Below are 3,485 nucleotides of genomic sequence, written 5' to 3'. Positions count from 1 at the left end.
AACAAAGAAATTTCTGCAACTAAATAATAAAAATATTTCACAGGTACAAGGACCAATTTGTCAGTTGAAGGCAAGTTACATGAATTTGAAGGCCAAGGAGCAGAAACTCTTGGTTATTCTATAGCTAGTGAAGTTCAGCCACTGGACCAAAATCCGGTGAAACACGAATATTTGTGGATGAATCTTGCCACTCTTAATCGCCTCGGACTCTTTATTCTTTGTAACCAATGAATCATTAGGCATATATGGAAATCGCTCCTACAATCCTCTAACTAAATCTGACCTATTTGACGTCCTATTAGCAATATGTTAGTTCTTCAGAGTTCAGACAGTGTAATAAAAGCCACTCTTCTGCTTGAATGTTTTGCACAACTGCCTCGCTAGTCGCTATGGCAGCAAGAATGGAGCTGCCTCGCACTCCATGCTACACTCCAGTCTGCTTTTCCGGAGCGTCTGCTCGCTGCATCTGAGCAGAATCTGCAGCACGTCCTTCATGGTAGGCCGCGACAGCGGCGAGCTGCCCGTGCACCTCACGCCTAGCCTGAACACGGTCTCGATCTCATCAGTGTACCCTGCGTATCTGATGCAGATGTCTGTAGCATCACGGATGCTCCCCGACCTGTAGTGGTGCCCTGCCCATTCTGCCAGGGAGCCGTGCTCGCCGCCATCGTTGGCCTTCCTGCCGGTCGTGAGCTCCAACAGCACGACACCGAAGCCGAAGACATCCACCTTCTCATTCACCTTCCTCGTGTAAGCATACTCTGCAGATATTAAACAGTTATAGAAACCGTAGATTATGATATGATTCCAGTTACTGTGCAGAATCCGGCAAGATGAGAGTGAAATGAAATCGACTGAAACAACAACCAAAAGAGGGGATCCTTAATTACCCGGAGCCATGTAGCCGAATGACCCGACCACCCAGGACATGGTGTGGGGCTCCCCTGGCTGCTCCATCATCCTGGCCAGCCCGAAGTCGGCGACCTTGGCCCGGAACTCCGAGTCCAGCAGGATGTTGCTGCTCTTGACGTCCCGGTGGATGATGGGCGGCGAGCAGGCGTGGTGCATGTAGCACAGCCCCTGCGCGGCACCGACGGCGGCGATGAGCCTCGTCGGCCAGTCCAGCGGCACGGGCCGCGCCGCCGCCGCCGGGTGCGCCGCGCGGAGGACGTAGTCGCCGTGGAGCCACCTGTCCAGGCTGCCGTTGTCCCTGTAGTCGTAGACGAGGAGCTTGCAATCGGAGCCGGAGAGGCAGCACAGCAGCCTGACGATGTTGCTGTGCCGGACGTTGCAGAGGATGCAAGCTTCGGACTCGAACTCTAGCTCCAGCTTCTCGTCCGGCGACGGTGAGCCTGCGCTCCGTATCTGCTTCACGGCCACCACCCCGGTGCTGCTGTCGTGCCGGTTGCTGTAGGTGACGCGGTAAACGTGGTCTGAGCCACCGCTGCCGACGAGGTTCTCTTCGGTTAGCCCCCGCCGCAGGTCCGCGGCGTCGAAGTTCAGAGCTTGGAAAGCTGTGACTCGCCACTCATCCTGCGGCTTCTCTTTCATGGTCATGGTTGCAGAGGCACGGAGGCAGTTCATGACGAGGCACCAACCATTAGTGTTTTGGGAATCATCCTCCCCAGTTGGTATCCTTCCACTTTCTGTTTCTGCACGATATGTTCTCTTTGGAAAACAGGCCGTAGCAAAAGCAAGAAGGAAGCATGATCCAACAAGAGCACCGGCGGTGGCACCGAAGATGATGACTACAACGACATGGTCTACCCTTCTCTTATGAGGGTGATTCTTGTTTCCTGTATGATCTATAAGATGAGGATTCCCAGTGAGATTGAAGCTCCTCAATTTGGGTAAAGAACCCAAGTCTGGGCTTAAATTTTCATCAGTAAAAAGATTGAAGGACAAATCAAGAACCTCCAACTGTGGGAGACCACAAAAATCACTGAGCTTGTCAGATAACTGGTTGCTGCTCAGGTTAAGTGACAGCAACCCTTCCTTCATGCGGCAATATGTGGTGGAGAATTTGTCCCCCAAACTGGCCAAGTTGTTTCTCGAGAGATCAAGGGACAGCAAGGTGTCAAGAAGGCATAAGGAGGAAAAGACGGAGGGGTCGGATATCCCATAGTTGGAGAGGGTGATGTTGGTCACCACCAAGGACGAACTAGACCCAGAGCGGGAGCAGGCAACTCCAGTCCAGGTGCAGAAATTTTTGCTGGAGCTCCACCCCTCACCCACGACGCTTGAGAGATTCATCATGATGACCTCCTGCGCCTTGTCAAGTGGCAGGGAAGATGGCACATCCACGGCAGCCACCAACTCATCACGTAACAAGCAGGACAAGAAGAGGAGTGATACTAGGGCCATGTTTGGATGAATGCATCAAAATTTTTTCACAAAAAGACGAATGCATGCATGAAGTACTAAACGAAGTTTATTTACAAAACCTTTTTAGGAATGGGTGTAACTTTTCGAGACGAATCTAATGAGCCAAGTTTCATCATGATTGGCTACAGTGATGCTACAGTAACCGCACTCAATCATCTTCTAATCGTGCGGTCAAAGTCCTCATTAGCTAGAGCAACTGCTACAGTACCATAGTTGTGGAGGTAATTTTGTAATTAGACTTTATTTAATACCCTAAATTAGTGGTCAAAGCATCGTTTCTCTCTCATCAAAATTTTTTCACAACCCAACCAAACATGGCCTAGCAGCAAGAAGCAGCTGAGGCCATGGGTACAGTACCTCCTGCACGCCATGGGCATCCGATTGAACCTTCTTGTATCTCGGCCTCTTCACCAGCTCGAGCAGGTCTCTCAAGGATTTGGGGTACTTCATCAGTTGGTGTCCACGGCTATGGCTTCATTGGGTTTCTTTTGTTATTAAGTGGGCGCAATGGCTACCAATTCTTATACTAGCTCCTTTTTTTTGTAACATGGCACAGTGGATTTAGACAGGAGTTATTCTTAAAATGTCTTTGATGAAAAATCTAACCATGTGTCTTTTATTTTACCTAACTGAATAGACAGTCAAAGTTCAAACAGTAGCCTTCTTGACCGACTCGGGAAACTGTGGGCTGTACCTGTACATGTCCAGGGTTGGCTGACTGACGAATTGCATTCATTTCGCGTGAGACCGACAGAGCGCTAGATGCCTAAATCTGTCCTAGTGACCGCGCAATGCAAGATCTTCTAATGGATGCTGCATACGCACAGACTTGACTTGTATAAGCATCGAGCAGGTCGACGTCGCTTTTACTTAGGCCGTCTCCAACGGGAGACGACGTCGCCGGCTTTGTCAGCTTCCAGGTGACGTGGCAGAGAGAGAGAAAGGAACTTAAGGCTGACCCCAACAATGAGGAATCACGTGATGCAAATGAAAAATGCATCTCCGCTCGGTACTGTGCATATCCTGCATCTTCTCCAACAAACGAGGCAAAAGCGAAGGCAAATTGCCTTGGAGGAGAGAAATGATGCAAATATACACTC

The 3,485-nt window shown here is 50.1% G+C and overlaps 1 protein-coding gene across 1 annotated transcript; it reads right to left on the bottom strand.

The window, feature by feature from the left end:
• Window positions 1-2,902, bottom strand: LOC120697405 (LRR receptor-like serine/threonine-protein kinase HSL2). The gene is made up of 3 exons (XM_039980637.1): window positions 2,705-2,902; window positions 891-2,354; window positions 1-761 (listed from the first exon to the last, which is right to left on the bottom strand). Exons 1-3 carry the CDS (start codon window positions 2,760-2,762, stop codon window positions 388-390), a joined length of 1,896 nt encoding a protein of 631 aa, XP_039836571.1. The 5' UTR covers window positions 2,763-2,902; the 3' UTR covers window positions 1-387.
• Window positions 2,903-3,485: the final 583 nt, after the last annotated feature.

Source organism: Panicum virgatum, chromosome 1K (genome assembly GCF_016808335.1).
Source record: "Panicum virgatum strain AP13 chromosome 1K, P.virgatum_v5, whole genome shotgun sequence".
Taxonomy (NCBI): domain Eukaryota; kingdom Viridiplantae; phylum Streptophyta; class Magnoliopsida; order Poales; family Poaceae; genus Panicum; species Panicum virgatum.
The sequence above is the reverse complement of the archived record's forward strand: the minus strand, read 5'-3'. Positions and strand labels throughout refer to the sequence as shown.